Source organism: Antechinus flavipes, chromosome 1 (genome assembly GCF_016432865.1).
Source record: "Antechinus flavipes isolate AdamAnt ecotype Samford, QLD, Australia chromosome 1, AdamAnt_v2, whole genome shotgun sequence".
Lineage (NCBI taxonomy): Eukaryota > Metazoa > Chordata > Mammalia > Dasyuromorphia > Dasyuridae > Antechinus > Antechinus flavipes.
This window is the reverse complement of record NC_067398.1, coordinates 138,794,953-138,812,125: the sequence shown is the minus strand read 5'-3', so window position 1 is coordinate 138,812,125 and position 17,173 is coordinate 138,794,953. Positions and strand designations below refer to the sequence as shown.

Here is a 17,173-nt window from a genome sequence, read left to right as displayed (position 1 = left end):
TTTTTATTTGTTTATTTTAATACCCATTGCTTTATGAATCATATTGGGAAAGAAAAATCAGAGCAAAAGGGAAAAACCATGAGATTAAAAAAAAAAGAAATTAATATAGCATGTGCTGGTTAACATTCAGGCTCCTTAGTTCTTTTTGTACATGCAAATGGTATTTTTGTCCAAAGTCTATTAGGATGCTTTGAATCACTGAACCACTGGGAAAAACCTAGGCTTTCATAGTTGATCATAGCATATTCTTGCTGTTATGGTGTACAATGTATTCCTGGTTCTGCTTGTTTTGCTCAGCATCATTTCATGTAAATCTTTCCAGGCCTTTCTAAAATCAGATTGTTCATAATTTTTTTTAATAGAACAATAATATTCCATTACTTTCATATATCTCACTGCTGTTTTTAGATTTTGTTCTGGGGGAATCTGAAAATTTTCAGTACTTCTAAGGTGAGGTGATCCAGGGAGAGCTGTGGTCAATGTTTTTCTGCTCTGTGCTCTGATTTTTACCCAGAAAGGACCCCTGAATTGTTGCAGCTGCAAATACTAACTCTTTTCTGCTTTGGTAATGTGATCAGGACCCTTGCTACCTTGTGACCCATCATAAACACTTCTCTTCAGCCTGGACCTGTAACCTAAATCTGTGTATTAGCAACAGAGTTGACAATTAACCCTAGTGCCCAGTGCCAGAAAAGGACTCCCTGTACTCTCTTTCTGACTAGTGGTCCTACCCTCTTATCATTTCTAGACTGAGAAGTAAAGTTACTGTGGGTAGAGAGCACTGGCTATGTACTAGAAGAGACAGAAAATTTAAATCAGATCACAAAGACTACATCATAGAGGATATACCATCCAGAGACAAAAGCACAAATAACTATAATATAACTATTAATGTATAATAAAATGTGGTTTTTATAATAATTTATATTAGATTGCCATCTTAGAGATGGGGAGAAGAAAGATAGAGGGAGGAAATAATGTGGGACTCAAAATCTTATAAAAGTGAATGTTAAAAACTATCTTTACATGTGATTGGAAAAAATAAAATACTTTTAGATGGGGGAAATAAACTATACTTTACTTGCATTAAATAATAAGGGCATTAGAAAGTTATTAGTTATTTTGAGGTCTGAAAAATAAATTCAATTCTGATCTGAAGGGAGCATGGAAAACTCTATGTAGGCATCTAAGCTACATTTTAATGGATGAGTAAGAACTAAACAGACTTCACTGCTGCCTACTTAGGCTATCATCTCCACCTCATCTTCCCCATTCCTAGAAAACTGAGCTCCATAAATGAAACTACTCTGAGCTTTGATAGGCGAGCTTTGGCTTTCTATTGGCCACATTCAGACCTATAAAGCACTTCCCAGACATCACCATGCAATTGTGCAAATTTCCAGGGTCTTTAGGTCAACAGAACTGAACTCCCAATGTATCTTCTGCTTTCTCAGAATAACTAGACTAGACACAATTCTGAAGTCATGTTTGATAGTATTATTTCTCAGTTCATTGATGTACATACCCCTAATGCAGATTTTAGGGAGTGATTTTAGTAATATAGGAATTCCCAGGTGGGGAAACTTCCTCTACAACCTAGGTCATCACTTTTTCTGCAAGTTATAATCTTAAAGAATTGTCTAAAAGATTAAGAAGCTAAGTGTTTCACTTAGCATGATATAGCCAGTCACCTATGTCATGAGCACAACTTGAACATGGGTCTTCCTGGCTTTAAATCTATTAAGTAATTTTTGCTGTTAATGCAAATGATATGGCAATATTCTGCCAGGAACAGCCCTGTAAGCTCTGTCAGAGCAGGAATCTGATTTATTCATGTATTTTCCCAAAAAAAACCTTAGCACAGTGCTTTGCATGCAATATATGCTTAACAAATAGTTCTTTACCAACTGAATCGATTTCATCCATTCATGCACCGATTTAGGTGGTAAGGATTAGGATGTCTCTTTTATAGGAGAGTAAACTAAAGCAGTGAAAAGCAAAATAATATTCCAGGAACACACTAACAGACCTCAGAATATGTCTTTATTTTCCAATATTCGTGTCTTGTTCTCTCAACCACACAGTGTATACATGATGCTTTAGAAGTGGCAAGGGTAAATAGATTCCCAATGATTCAGTATACTTCTCTGGATCATTATAGAACTTTATGATTCTTCAATACTTCAAAAAAGGATTTTTATTATTATTTGTGTGTGTGATTTATCATAATGAAGAAACTTCATATACTCTAGCCACTGTCTCTAATTTATTAAGGTGAGTCAGCTGAGGAAACTGACCTGACCCTGGTTTACCAGGCAGCAGAAAATGGAGATGTCGACACACTGACAGCAGTGATTCGGGAAGACCCTTCAATTCTAGAATGCTGTGACAGTGAAGGTAAGATGCCTATTCATCATAGTCCTGGGAAACTGTAACTTTTACCCTTTTGGGTCAATTTTTCAAGATAAGCAATACTAATGCAATAGTATCTGACAAACTGTTCTCAAGGAAGAATCCCTCCCAACTAGCCCTATAGCAGATCCATGTTTGTTCTGACTGTGAGCACCTCAAGCCTTGATGGCCAAGGATCCCCATGATGGAGATCTTGTAACTACCAATTTCCTAGTTTGCCTGTCCAAGGAAAATTGCAAGCTATCCCTCCATCTTCTTGGAGCTTGGTTTATTAAACTACTTCTCTCTTTTCCAACTACATGTCTGCATTAAGCTAGATTTTCTTCATGAACTTCAACCAAAATAATACACCACAACGGTATTAATGTGGAAATGAGGACTTTTATTAGGCCAGACATTAAAAATATTTGCAAAAATATGCAAAACACTACCACCTTTCTACTAATTATTTTTGCTTTGGAAAGTATGGTTATTTTTCATATTTAAAAGATTATTGAGGATCCCCAAAGAGCATTCTCTATATGAGTTATATCTAACAATATTTACTTATTAGAAATTAAAATAGATAAATTTAAAATATTCATTGATTCACTTTAAAATAATAATAAACCTATTATCTATTAACACAAATAGCATTTAAATTACTGCCTTCTTTAGCAATTAGTCCCTAAATTATCCCCACTTTCTTACTATCTAATACTCAGTTTCTTATATGTTTTTCGTTGCATATTATTAAATCCTTTGAAGTTTCTCCCATCTTTAAATTAACCCTTACTAGATCCTACTATGCTCCAAAGATATTATTCTGTTGCTTTTGCTTTGCTTGTAAAATTCTTCAAAAAAAAAAAAAAAGCTGTCTATATTCATTTCCTCCCATTCCTCTCCTTTCACTCTATTCTCAATCCTTTGCAACTTGACTTCTGACTTCACAACTCAACTGAACCTGCTCATTTAGGGTCTGGCAGCCTTTTCTCAGAACTCATCTTTTTTTTTTCCTCTTTCTCGCTCTCCATTATTTGACATTATTGACCACTTTCATCTAGAAAACTCTCTTTTTTGGGTTTTTCTTTCCCCTTGGTTCTCCTATCTACCTGAGGCTCCTTTGAGTTATACACATTCTGCTCCCTAACTATGGGTATACCTAAAGGCTCTTTTTTGGGTCCTCTTCTTCTCTATGCTATTTTAGTTAGTGAACTTATCAGCTCCCAGGAGTTTAATTATCTATTCTATTGCTGATGATTCCAATCTATCTATCCATTACCAGTCACTCTTAAGCTCCATTCTTGCATCTTTAGTTGCCTATTGTATGTCCTGCAGATCTCTCAAAATTCTTTTTTTTTCAATTAAAGTTTTTTATTTACAAAGCATATGCAAGGGTAATTTTTTCCAACTTTGACCCTTGCAGACCCTTTTGTTCCAAATTTTTCCCCTCCTTCCCCACATCCTCTCCCCTAGAGGGCAGGTAGACCAATACATGCTAAATATGTTAAAGTATATGTTAAATCCAATACACACACACACACACACACACACACACATATTTATACAGTTATCTTGCTGCACAAGAAAAATCTGATTAAGAAGGAAGAAAATGAAAAACTGAGAAAGAAAAAAAAATGCAAGCAAATAACATCAGAGAGAGTGAGAATGCTACATTGTGTTCCACACTGTTCCTACAATTCTCTCTCTGGGTGCAGATGGCTCTCTTCATCTCTGAACAAGTGGAACTGGTTTGAATCATCTCAATGTTGAAGAGAGCCACATCCATCAGAATTGATCATTGTATAATCTTGTTGTTGCTATGTACAATGATCTCCTGATTCTGCTCATTTCACTTAGCATCAGTTCATGTAAGTCTCTCCAAGCCTCTCTGTATTCATCCTGTTGGTCATTTCTTACAGAACAATAATATTCCATAACATTCATATACTATAACTTATTCATCCAATTGATGGGCATCTATTCAGTTTCCAGTTTCTGGCCACTACAAACAGGGCTGCCACAAACATTTTTGCACATGTGGGACCCTTTCCCTCCTTTAAGATCTCTTTGGGATATAAGCCTAGAAGTAACACTGGTGGATCAAAAGGTATGCACAGTTTGATAACTTTTTGAGCATAGTTCCAAATCGCTCTCCAGAATGGCTGGATGTATTCACAATTCCACTAACAATGTGTCCCAGTTTTCCTATATCCCCTCCAACATTAGTCATTACCTTTTCCTGTCATCTTAGCCAAACTGACAAGTGTATAGTGGTATCTCAGAGTTGTCTTAATTTGCATTTCTCTGATCAATAGTGATTTGGAGCACCTTTTCATGTGGCTACAAATAATTTCAATTTCTTCATCTGAAAATTGTCTGTTCATATCCTTTGACTATTTATCAATTGGAGAATGGTTTGAACCATTATAAATTTGAGTCAGTTCTCTATCTATTTTAGAAATTGGACTCTCAAAATTCAACATGCTCCCAAAAGAACTCACCTTTCTCCAAAAATGTAACTTTTGTCCAAATTTACATATTTCTTTCAAAGTCAACACCATTCTTTAAGTTTCATTGGTTCACAACCTTGATATTCTCAACTCCTCAAACACTCACTTCACAGATTCATTTAGTTAACAAATCTTGATATTCTTCCTCTGTATCTCTCATATCCATTTCCTTTGTTCCAATCACATAGCCACTCTTCCTAACTTCTGTTCAGGTCTTTATCATCACTTGACTATACAATTGCAATAGTTTCCTAGTTAGTCCTCCTTACTTCAAGGCTCTTATCTCTCCATTTCATCTTCCATATAGCTTAGCTTCTAACATGATTTTCCTAAAGCACATGTGTGACCATTTCACTAATACACTCAAACATCTCTTTATTTTCATAAGGATCAAATAGAAATCCCTTCATTTGGCACTTAAAGCCCTTCAGATCTGTTCCCAACCTACCTTTCTCATCTTATTATATACCGTGTTTCCCCAATAATAAGACACTGTCTTATTATTATTTTTTTTTTTGGACAGAAAAACACCAGAGGGTTTATTTTCAGGGGAGGGCTTATTTTAATGAACATTGACAGCAATTTTAATAAACAGGTAAATGTGAACAAAAAAAAGTACCTTTATTCAATAATGATCATGTCATCTTCTTCAACAACATTGTCATAAGTGTCCATACCCTGAATTCTATTCTGGATGTCTTGCGCCTCTATTTCCTTCAGAAGAAGTGGACCCAATCTGTCATGTCCAGCACTATAGCTCTCTTTAAATGAACATGTCTTGTCCAGGTAACCTGTTCATAGTGCCTTGGCGACACAGCTGTCAGTAATTTTATCCCATGACTTCTTCACCCAAGTCACGACTTCTTGCAGACAGGGCTTCACAAAGTTTTCACGCAGATTTCTTTCCATTCTATTTTCAATGTAGTCATTGACTTCCATGCACAAATGGTCCTTGAATGGCTTGTTTATTGCAATATCAAGGGTGTGGAGATAGGCAGTCATTCCTGCAGGAATCATTACTTGATCTATTCTTCTCTCTGCAAGGAAGTTCTTCATTTCTTTAGCACGGTGAGTGCTGGCTGAATCCCAGATTATCAGACCTCTTTGGTTACCTCGCATAACAAGTGGCAGCATTAAATCAACCCACTTTCTTATAACAGCTTGTGTACACCAGGCTTTTTCGGTTTCATGAACGTAAATACCTGATACACGTTCAATCTTATCTTTCTTGCCCTTACTGATGATTAGAGGTGTGGCTTTCTTTCCATCCAAACGAATTGCCAAAACACAGGTGACCCGTGCAGACAGAATAATAAAATTATGACCATCAGTCCTTCTTTTCACTACATCATGCCCCTCAATAATGTTTTCACCCCATCATGCTCCCTGAGTGCTCCTTCTATCCTCCATCATGCCCCCTGAGTTCTTCTTTTATCCTCCATCATGCCCCCTGAGTTCTTCTTTTATCCTCCATCATGCCCCTTTTATTCTCCATCATGCCCCCTCACTCCCACTTACATACCGGGTTTTTATGTTGTCCTGCCTCAGCTCTCCTCCGCGGCACTGCTCTCAAAGGCGCCAGCAAGCAAATCACTGGGGAAGAACAGGATGACACGCTTACTGCTGCAGCTCTGATTGGATGCAGCTCAGAGCGTGGCATGCATGTCACCCAGGGCAGGAGAGGGGGGACGGTGCATACAGAGGGTACTGTAATATAGCGTGTAGCATAGGGGATCACCTTCACTACAGTAGCAATCTCAATAAGGCTTATTTTCGGGGGAGGGCTTATTTTAGAGGAATCTTACACAGTAAGGAGAGGACTTATTTTCGGGATAGGCCTTATTATCAGGGAAACACAGTATTATTCACACACAGAGAGATTCTGTGAGCCAGACAAATTGGCTGCACCCTTTCACTGATAAACCCCTTTCCCCAATCCATCCCAGAGGGCTTAATTCCTTCCCTTCTACCCCTTAGAAACTCTTGTTTCTTTCAAAGCTCAATTCACAGACCATCTTCAATATGAAGTTTATCTCCTTACCTTGTAGTTTCCTTGTCAAAATCATATTGTATTTATTTTGTATTTTACTTAAATAAGTACATATAACATAAACTCTTTGAGGGTAATGATTATCTCATGTTTATCTTTATTATCTCCAACATATCACATAGTAAGTAATTAATAAATGTTTGTTGATTCATTAAAAGATGTATTCCTGGTTTATACCTCCCTTGATGTTGTGTGTGCTCAGTGAATCATCTGTGTATTCACATCTTTCATAGAACACTGGATGATATCATCCTATGCATGGGAGGGACAAAGTCAAGGAGAGTTCCAGTTCTTCATTTTGCTGCATCAAGTTAAACACGTAGAAGGATCTTAGAGACTCTTCATCTCCCAGTGAAGCCATGTGACCATGATTATGTGGTCTGTTGTAGAAAATTGCCTACAAAATGTTGCTTAATATATTTTCCTATTTTCATTATTATATAATTAATGCTTGCATAGATCATTATGTGAGAAATTTTTAGTCAAACATATAGATCTTATTAATTAATAGGGTTTTTTCCAAAAATATGCTGAAATAAGATGAGATAGGCAATTAATTTATACAAGATACAGAAGCAATTTTCTTTTGCCAAAAATCATCTTAAGGTTGAACAGCAGGGTTTCTATTATTATTCATTTGTTTCCAGGAGACTTAATGTTCTAAAATAAATTATTGCTTATCAATCTAATAAATGCAACATTTTAAGGAGTATTTAAATATTTTCTTCCAGGTTGTACCCCTTTGATACATGCTGTCTCTGGTCGTCAAGTTGACACAGTGAAGCTATTGCTGAAAATGGGAGCCAATATTAATACTCAAGATTCCTGTGGGCGCACTAGCTTATCACTAGCAACTTATGAGGTATAACTTTATGTCTGTCACAGAAGAAGAAAAATCAAGGGCAGGACAAGGGGAAAGAATTAAAAATACAATGGTTGAGTAGCCATAAAAAAGTTATTTTGATTTTTATAAGCAGCAAATGGAGGAGGACATTTTAAGTTTTTTTCTAATATTGAGGAGTGACTAGCTGGATAGAGTGCTGGACATCTACAGAAATTAAGGGAAACATTTAAATACGAAAAGTCAGTCAGCATATGGCTGAGGGGGAGGATGGGAAGGGGTGAGGGGATGGGGAAAGGGTCCAATAAGAAAAAAGGAGCAGGTTGTTGCAAGTTAAAGAGGCATAGCTGCTATTTCTGGATTTAAGAAGATCTGGATTCAAAACCTGTCTCAGATATTTATGAGCTCTGTTATTCCGGACAAAGTCACTTAACCCTTATCTACCTCTATTTTCTTATCTATAAAGTGGTGGGGGGGTTATAATAATATCTATCTCCCAGAGTTGTTGTGAGGATAAGATAATAATTGTAAAGTGTTTTGCTGGCCTTAAAGCACTGTATAACATAAAGCAGTATATAGAAGATGACTGTTGTTTCTCAGTCATATCCAACTTTTTGTGACCCCATTTGGGATTTTCTTGGCAGAGATACTGGAATGGTTTGCTATTTCCTTCTCCAGATCATTTTACAGATGAAAAAACTGGGGTACCCAGTGTTAAGTGACTTATCCAGAGACACACAGCTAGTAAGTGTCTAAGGCCATATTTGAATTTAGGTCTTCCTGATTCCAGACCCAATACTATTTCCACAATAACTAATTGTTATTATTTTACTATTATTATCATCATCTGCATCCCCAAAGTAAAAACTTAACCATCATAGTGCTGTGTTGTACATTTCAAAGAGAATAGTTTTATAAGACTTTAAGCTTTGTAAATTATTATAAGATTTTAAGCTTTGTAAATTATTTTTCGCTAATACCATGCCTTGCACTTAGTAGGTGCTCAATAAATGTTTTTTGAATAAATCTAATCCCCATGCAATAATTTTGTCCAGCTCAGCCTTGAACACAAGCTATCCATTAACATTTAAATGAATAGATAGTTTTTATTGAATATTTCATTTTACATGGATAAATAATAAAATACCTCATAATATTGAAATCACAATATATAAAACAGATTCACACACACACACACACACACACACACACACACACACACACACACATTTCCCAGCTGCTGTCCTTAAGTTGGATGAGCAGTTCATTGAAAAGAAGTAAACATCATGATTTCAGAGAGGCCTGGAGAGACTTACATGAAATGATGCTAAGTGAAATGAGCAGAACCAAGAGATCATTATGCATGGCAACAACAAGACTTTATATTGATCAGTTCTGATGGATGTGGCCCTCTTCAACAATAAGATGATTCAGACCAGTCCCAATGACCTTGTGATGAAGAGAGCCATCTACACCCAGAGAGACGACTGAGGGAACTGAGTGTGGTTCACAACATAGCATTTTCACTACTTGCCATCTAGAGGGCATGGGAGAAGGGGGAGGATTGGAACACGGGATTTTGCAAGGGCTAATGTTGAAGAATTGTCCATGCATATGTTTTGAAAAATAAAAAGCTTTAATTTAAAAAAAAAGAGAGAAAACAAAGAAAAGAAGTAAACATTAGGTAAAAATCAATTATAAAGTAGATGACAAAAAATACATTATGATATACTGTATAGAAATTAATAAAGAGACATAATAACTTTTCACCATTTTCTTTATTAAATTCAAAGCCTGAACTATGTGTGTGAAGAAAAGTAAAAAGCAGGGACTTCCGGTTAAGATGGCGGAGAGGAGGCTCACAGTTGCATAAGCTCCGCGCTTTCTCTCACTATCCACTTCATTACAAGCCTCTGAATCAATGCTTGACTGAAAAAAACCCACAAATAGTTACCAAGAGAAGCCATCCTTGAGATCCGCCAAGAAAGGTCTGTCTTTACTGGAGGGCTGGGGCGGTTTTAGATCGGGCGCAGGCTGAGGGCAGCGGCAGTGAGAGCACGGGAGCAGAGCTGAGAGGGGGTGGGGAGTGATCGTAGCCGTCTCTGCGGGGAGAGCTTCGCTACAGGTTTGGAACCTGCAGCAAGTCAACAGCCCAGCAGAGAAGCTAAAAACACCGGGGCTGAAGAACACAACCGCAAACAGCTGGAGTCTCTCAGGACCTGGCCGCCCCCCCCTTCCCCTCCCTCAGTGACTCAGCACGCTCTGGGATCTCAGAGCACAGGCGCAGCACAGTCCTGCTAGTGCCTCACTGCTGCCCCCTGCAGTCTGTAGAGGAAGCTCGATAACACACCCAGCCCCCCCCCCAAAGAAAGACTCCAGTTTTTTCTGTTTTTCTTTGGTAGTTTATCTCTGATTAATAGACAGAATGAGCAAGAAGCTGAAGAGGACTTTAACCCTTGACAGCTTCTATACAGATAGAGAGCAGACTCTAAATCCTGAGGAGACTAAAAACAGGCAGTCCCCAGGTGATTCCCCAAAGGAGGAGATCGTCTGTTCCTCAGCACAGATGAACCTCATAGAAGTGATTAAAAAGGCTCTCACAAGGGAGCTAGAAGAAAAATGGGAAAAGAGTCTGGAGAAAGTTAAAGAGAGAGTGGATAAAGAAGTAAAATCCTTGAAAAATAGGATTAGTGAACTGGAAACAGAAAACAGCTCTCTAAAAAACAAAATTGGCGAAATGGAAAAAAATTCCACAGAACAAAAGAACTCAATTGGACAATTAGAGAAAGATTTTAAAAAAGTGAGTGAAGAGAATACTTCACTGAAAATCAGAATTGAACAAGTGGAATTGAATGACTCGAGGAGACAAGAAGAATCAGTCAAGCAAATCCAAAAAAATCAAACAATGGAGAAAAATGTGAAATACCTTCTGGGGAAGACAACAGACCTGGAAAACAGATCCAGGAGAGACAATCTGAGAATCATTGGACTCCCAGAAAAACATGATGAAAAAAAAAGCCTGGACACTGTCTTCCAGGAAATCATCAAAGAGAACTGCCCAGAAGTCATAGGAACAGAGGAAAAAATAAACATTGAAAGGATTCATCGATCACCCACTGAAAGGGATCCTAAAATCAAAACACCAAGGAATATAGTGGCCAAATGCCAGAACCCTCAGGTGAAAGAAAAAATATTGCAAGCGGCTAGAAAAACCCAATTCAAGTATCAAGGAGCCACAATAAGGATCACCCAGGATCTGGCAGCATCCACATTAAAAGATCGAAGGGCCTGGAATATGATATTCCGAAAGGCTAAGGAACTTGGTATGCAACCAAAAATAACTTACCCAGCGAGAATGAGCATCTTTTTCCAGGGAAGAAGATGGACATTCAACGAAGTAAGCGAATTTCATCTATTTCTGATGAAAAAACCAGAACTTAACAAAAAGTTTGATCTACAAATATAGAACTCAAGAGAAATCTAAAAAGGTAAAGATTAATCTTGGGAACTATATTTTGACTATATAGATGTATAAAGAATACATGTATACCTTGTTCTAGAAATTGATGTGGAAAGGACATTGTACCAGAAAAAGGGTAAAGTGGGGGTAGTACATCTCATGAAGAGGCATAGGAAACCTATTATATCTGAGAGAAAGAATGGAGGGGGATGAATATAGTGGGTATCTTACTGCCTTCAGAATTGGCTTTAAGTGAAAAATCTTAAGACATATTCAATCTATGGTGAAACTTCTCCCATCTCATTGAAAAGTGAGAAGGGAAAAGTGGAAAGGGAAGGAATAAGCTAAGCGGAAGGGAATACGGGAACTGGGAGGGAAAGGGGTAAGATAGGGGGAGGAACTCTAAGGCGGGGGGAGGGACACTAAAAAGGGAGGGCTGTGAGAAGCAAGGGGTGCTCACAAGCTTAATACTTGGAAGGGGGGGAAAGGGGAAAGAAGGGAGGAAAGCATAAACCGGGGTTAACAAGATGGCAAGTAATACAGAATTGGTCATTCTAACCATAAACGTGAACGGGGTAAACTCCCCCATAAAGAGGAAGCGGTTAGCAGAATGGATTAAAAGCCAGAATCCTACAATATGTTGTTTACAGGAAACACACCTGAAGCGGGGAGATACATGCAGGTTAAAGGTAAAAGGTTGGAGCAAAATCTACTATGCTTCAGGTGAAGTCAAAAAAGCAGGGGTAGCCATCCTGATCTCAGATCAAGCTAAAGCAAAAATTGACCTAATTAAAAGAGATAAGGAAGGACACTATATCTTGCTAAAGGGTAGCATGGATAATGAAGCACTATCTATATTAAACATATATGCACCAAGTGGGGTAGCATCTAAATTCTTAAAAGAGAAACTAAGAGAGCTGCAAGAAGAAATAGACAGTAAAACTATAATAGTGGGAGATCTTAACCTTGCACTCTCAGAATTAGATAAATCAAACCAGAAAATAAATAAGAAAGAAGTCAAAGAGGTAAACAGAATACTAGAAAAGCTAGATATGATAGATCTCTGGAGAAAATGTAATGGAGACAGAAAGGAATACACTTTCTTTTCAGCAGTTCATGGAACCTATACAAAAATTGACCATATATTAGGACATAAAAACCTCAAACTCAAATGTAGTAAGGCAGAAATAGTAAATGCATCCTTTTCAGACCACGATGCAATGAAAATTACATTCAACAAAAAAGCAGGGGGAAGTAGACCAAAAAATAATTGGAAACTAAATAATCTCATACTAAAGAATGATTGGGTAAAACAGCAAATCATAGACATAATTAATAACTTCACCCAAGAAAACGATAATAATGAGACATCATACCAAAATGTATGGGATGCAGCCAAAGCGGTAATAAGGGGAAATTTCATATCTCTAGAGGCCTATTTGTATAAAATAGAGAAAGAGAAGGTCAATGAATTGGGTTTGCAATTAAAAATGCTAGAAAAGGAACAAATTAAAAACCCCCAGTCAAACACTAAACTTGAAATTCTAAAAGTAAAAGGTGAGATCAATAAAATTGAAAGTAAAAAAACTATTGAATTGATTAATAAAACTAAGAGTTGGTTCTATGAAAAAACCAACAAAATAGACAAACCCTTAGTAAATCTGATTAAAAAAAGGAAAGAGGAAAATCAAATTGTTAGTCTTAAAAATGAAAAGGGAGAACTCACTACTAACGAAGAGGAAATTAGAGCAATAATTAGGAGTTACTTTGCCCAACTTTATGCCAATAAATTCGACAACTTAAATGAAATAGAAAAATACCTCCAAAAATACAGCTTGCCCAAACTAACAGAGGAAGAAGTAAATATCCTAAACAGTCCCATCTCAGAAAAAGAAATAGAACAAACTATCAATCAACTCCCTAAGAAAAAATCCCCAGGACCAGATGGATTTACATGTGAATTCTACCAAACATTTAAAGAACAATTAACTCCAATGTTATATAAACTATTTGAAAAAATAGGGATTGAAGGAGTCCTACCAAACTCCTTTTATGACACAGATATGGTACTGATACCTAAACCAGGTAGGCTGAAAACAGAGAAAGAAAATTATAGACCAATCTCCCTAATGAATATTGATGCTAAAATCTTAAATAAAATATTAGCAAAAAGATTACAGAAAATTGTCACCAGGATAATACACTATGACCAAGTAGGATTTATACCAGGAATGCAGGGCTGGTTCAATATTAGGAAAACTATTAACATAATTGACTATATCAATAACCAAACAAACAAAAACCACATGATCATCTCAATAGATGCAGAAAAAGCATTTGATAAAATCCAACATCCATTCCTAATAAAAACACTTGAGAGCATAGGAATAAATGGACTTTTCCTTAAAATAGTCAGGAGCATATATTTAAAACCATCAGTAAGCATCATATGCAATGGGGAAAAACTGGAACCTTTCCCAATAAGATCTGGAGTGAAACAAGGTTGCCCACTATCACCATTATTATTTAATATCGTATTAGAAACACTAGCCTCGGCAATAAGAGTCGAGAAAGATATAAAAGGAATTAGAGTAGGCAATGAGGAAACCAAACTATCACTCTTTGCAGATGATATGATGGTATACCTAGAGAACCCCAGAGATTCTACCAAAAAGCTATTGGAAATAATTCATAATTTTAGCAAAGTAGCTGGCTACAAAATAAATCCCCATAAATCCTCAGCATTTTTATACATCACCAACAAAACCCAACAGCAAGAGATACAAAGAGAAATTCCATTCAGAATAACTGTTGATACCATAAAATATTTGGGAATCTATCTACCAAAGGAAAGTCAGGAATTATATGAGCAAAATTATAAAAAAGTCTCCACACAAATAAAGTCAGACTTAAATAATTGGAAAAATATTAAGTGCTCTTGGATCGGCCGAGCGAACATAATAAAGATGACAATACTCCCTAAACTAATCTATTTATTTAGTGCTATACCAATCAGACTTCCAAGAAAATATTTTATTGATCTAGAAAAAATAACAACAAAATTCATATGGAACAATAAAAAGTCGAGAATCTCAAGGGAATTAATGAAAAAAAAATCAAATGAAGGTGGCCTAGCTGTACCTGATCTAAAATTATATTATAAAGCAGCAGTCACCAAAACCATTTGGTATTGGCTAAGAAATAGATTAGTGGATCAGTGGAAAAGGCTAGGCTCACAAGACAGAATAGTCAACTATAGCAATCTAGTGTTTGACAAACCCAAAGCCCCTAACTTCTGGGAAAAGAATTCAATATTTGATAAAAACTGCTGGGATAATTGGAAATTAGTATGGCAGAAATTAGGCATGGACCCACACTTAACACCATATACCAAGATAAGATCAAAATGGGTCTATGACCTAGGCATAAAGAACGAGACTATAAATAAATTAGAGGAACATAGAATAGTTTATCTCTCAGACTTGTGGAGGAGAAAGAAATTTGTGACCAAAGATGAACTAGAGACCATTACTGACCACAGAATAGAAAATTTCGATTACATCAAATTAAAAAGCCTTTGTACAAATAAAACTAATGCAAACAAGATTAGAAGGGAAGCAACAAACTGGGAAAACATTTTCACAGTTAAAGGTTCTGATAAAGGCCTCATTTCCAAAATATATAGAGAACTGACTCAAATTTATAAGAAATCAAGCCATTCTCCAATTGATAAATGGTCAAAGGATATGAACAGACAATTTTCAGAGGATGAGATTGAAACTATTACCACTCATATGAAAGAGTGTTCCAAATCATTATTGATCAGAGAAATGCAAATTAAGACAACTCTGAGATACCACTACACACCTGTCAGATTGGCTAAGATGACAGGAAAAAATAATGATGAATGTTGGAGGGGATGCGGGAAAACTGGGACACTAATGCATTGTTGGTGGAGTTGTGAACGAATCCAACCATTCTGGAGAGCAATCTGGAATTATGCCCAAAAAATTATCAAAATGTGCATATCCTTTGATCCAGCAGTGTTTCTATTGGGCTTATATCCCAAAGAAATACTAAAGAAGGGAAAGGGACCTGTATGTGCCAAAATGTTTGTAGCAGCCCTGTTTGTAGTGGCTAGAAACTGGAAAATGAATGGATGCCCATCAATTGGAGAATGGCTGGGTAAATTGTGGTATATGAATGTTATGGAATATTATTGTTCTGTAAGAAATGACCAGCATCATGATTTCAGAGAGGCCTGGAGAGACTTACATGAAATGATGCTAAGTGAAATGAGCAGAACCAGGAGATCATTATACACTTCGACAACGATATTGTATGAGGACATATTTTGATGGAAGTGGATTTCTTTGACAAAGAGACCTGAGTTTCAATTGATAAATGACGGACAAAAGCAGCTACACCCAAAGAAAGAACACTGGGAAACGAATGTGAACTATCTGCATTTTTGTTTCTCTTCCCGGATTATTTATACCTTCTGAATCCAATTCTCCCTACGCAACAAGAGAACTGTTCGGTTCTGCAAACATATATTGTATCTAGGATATACTGCAACATATCCAACATATAAAGGACTGCTTGCCATCTAGGGGAGGGGGTGGAGGGAGGGAGGGGAAAAAAAATCGGAACAGAAATGAGTGTAAATATAATGTAATTATTAAATAAAAAAATTAAAAAAAAAAAAAAAAAAAAAAAAGAAAAGTAAAAAGCAGATAAGCATGAGTCTCTCACTATGAATAGAATCCAACAAATATTCAAATCTGACCAAAACCATATTTCAAAACTTGACAGGCCATCCCATTCAGTCTATCATGCACTAGAATAAAACTGCCTTCTACAGTATACCTGGCAAGAAACCACCCATCTTGTTCAAATAGGAAATAGCTTGTCAAACAGAAAGACTAGGGCAATCAGTTTAGGGTATAAAGTCACGTGTGGAAATATGTAGATGAAGATACATGTGGAAGGAGAATGGTTTCAGGTTATGGACAATATTTGTTCAGAAAAGATGTAATGGCAGAAGAGGAGAAAAGAAGCCTGAGTGTGAGGTCTGAGGAAACTAGCTCATCCTGAAATATTTGGGACAATAGTTAGAGAATGAAACAAATCTTCTAGAGTTTCTCTAGTGTAATTTCTCATCAGTGACAAGAGTGGAGCCATCACATTTATATTCAACACCCTCAATATCTTATGGCCCACATGAGGAAATGGAAATGACACCAAAGATGATGTTGGAAAGCATGTCTGGATCTGATCAAATATATAACAGGGAGAGGTGGAAAGATCTGTTAAAAATTACATACTTTTAAGAACTCATGGCATTTTCGTGATATATTAAAGAAGGAAATGTTTCCTTTCTTCTAAAAAAATGAAAAAGATAATTGAATATATTTTAACAATAATCAGAAACTCTAATAATATGCCTACTTTCTTGACTATAAAATCATTGTGGGAATAGTTTTAACAATGGTGTCAAACTCAATCAGAAACAGATCCCTGTAAACTGCATATTCATTTAATCGTGAATTAACATTATATATGTTGTATATATTTTCATTTATTTATTAAATATTTCCCACTTACATTTCAATGTGGCTTTAGCCAATATCAGAAATTTTGAAGGCCATGAGTTCTACACCTCTATACAGTATATCATAATGTACTACACCAATTAATATTATATATGTTGTATATATTTTCATTTATTTATTAAATATTTCCCACTTACATTTCAATGTGGCTTTAGCCAATATCAGAAATTTTGAAGGCCATGAGTTCTACACCTCTCTACCTATAGTGTAGGAGTATGTACACCTACACTATACATAAATGAAAATTGTCCTGCATGAAGATATGTAAACAGATCAGGCAGACTTCTGTGAATGATTTTCTAG

General features: G+C 36.4%; 1 protein-coding gene across 1 annotated transcript in view; it reads left to right on the top strand.

The window, feature by feature from the left end:
• The window catches only part of ANKRD55 (ankyrin repeat domain 55), an 87,619-nt gene that overhangs the window by 9,365 nt on the left and 61,081 nt on the right, over positions 1-17,173 (top strand). The window contains exons 2-3 of the mRNA XM_051971186.1: positions 2,275-2,397; positions 7,686-7,816. Coding sequence (XP_051827146.1) covers positions 2,275-2,397; positions 7,686-7,816 — 254 coding nt within the window. The remainder of the gene's footprint in view (positions 1-2,274; positions 2,398-7,685; positions 7,817-17,173) is intronic.